General features: G+C 49.3%; 1 protein-coding gene across 1 annotated transcript in view; it reads left to right on the top strand.

Moving 5' to 3' along the window:
• LOC107578339 (hippocampus abundant transcript 1 protein-like) overlaps positions 1-421 on the top strand; it is a 7,337-nt gene extending 6,916 nt beyond the window's left edge. The window contains exon 5 of the mRNA XM_016264308.1: positions 156-421. Within this exon, the coding sequence (XP_016119794.1) occupies positions 156-350 (195 nt within the window). The 3' untranslated portion in view covers positions 351-421. The remainder of the gene's footprint in view (positions 1-155) is intronic.
• The last annotated feature ends 17 nt before the right edge of the window (positions 422-438 follow it).

The following is a 438-nucleotide window of genomic DNA, read 5'->3' as shown; positions in this document are numbered from 1 at the left end:
AAATGGACCCTTATGACTGGTTTTGTGCTCCAGGGTCACATATAATGCTGGAATTAATGCTCTGTGGACCATTTATGTTAAACATGGTCTGAAAATCTACTGGGAAATGTGTAGGAAGCCTGCTTTCTGTACAGCGTGTGTCTTCGGTCTTTCAGAAGCGTGTGATTCCTGGCCCTCCCTTCCTCTTTGGCGCGTGTTCGGTTCTTCTGGCTCTGCTGGTGGCGGTTTTCATTCCCGCTCAACACGCTCCAGCGCTGAAGACGGAGTCTGCGAGCGGCGTCACGGAGAACGGATCGGTTCCTGTGAGCGACGAAGACAACGAGCCTCTTTTACAGGACAGCAGTTTATAAGCCCAGGAGGAAACTCCTCTGGTTTGGGTTTTATTCCAGCAGCGTGTCTGACAAAGCCTTTTACTGAATGTCTAAACATCTGTCTTTT

This window comes from Sinocyclocheilus grahami, unplaced genomic scaffold (genome assembly GCF_001515645.1).
Source record: "Sinocyclocheilus grahami isolate Dianchi unplaced genomic scaffold, SAMN03320097.WGS_v1.1 scaffold9801.1, whole genome shotgun sequence".
NCBI lineage: Eukaryota > Metazoa > Chordata > Actinopteri > Cypriniformes > Cyprinidae > Sinocyclocheilus > Sinocyclocheilus grahami.
The sequence above is the reverse complement of the archived record's forward strand: the minus strand, read 5'-3'. Positions and strand labels throughout refer to the sequence as shown.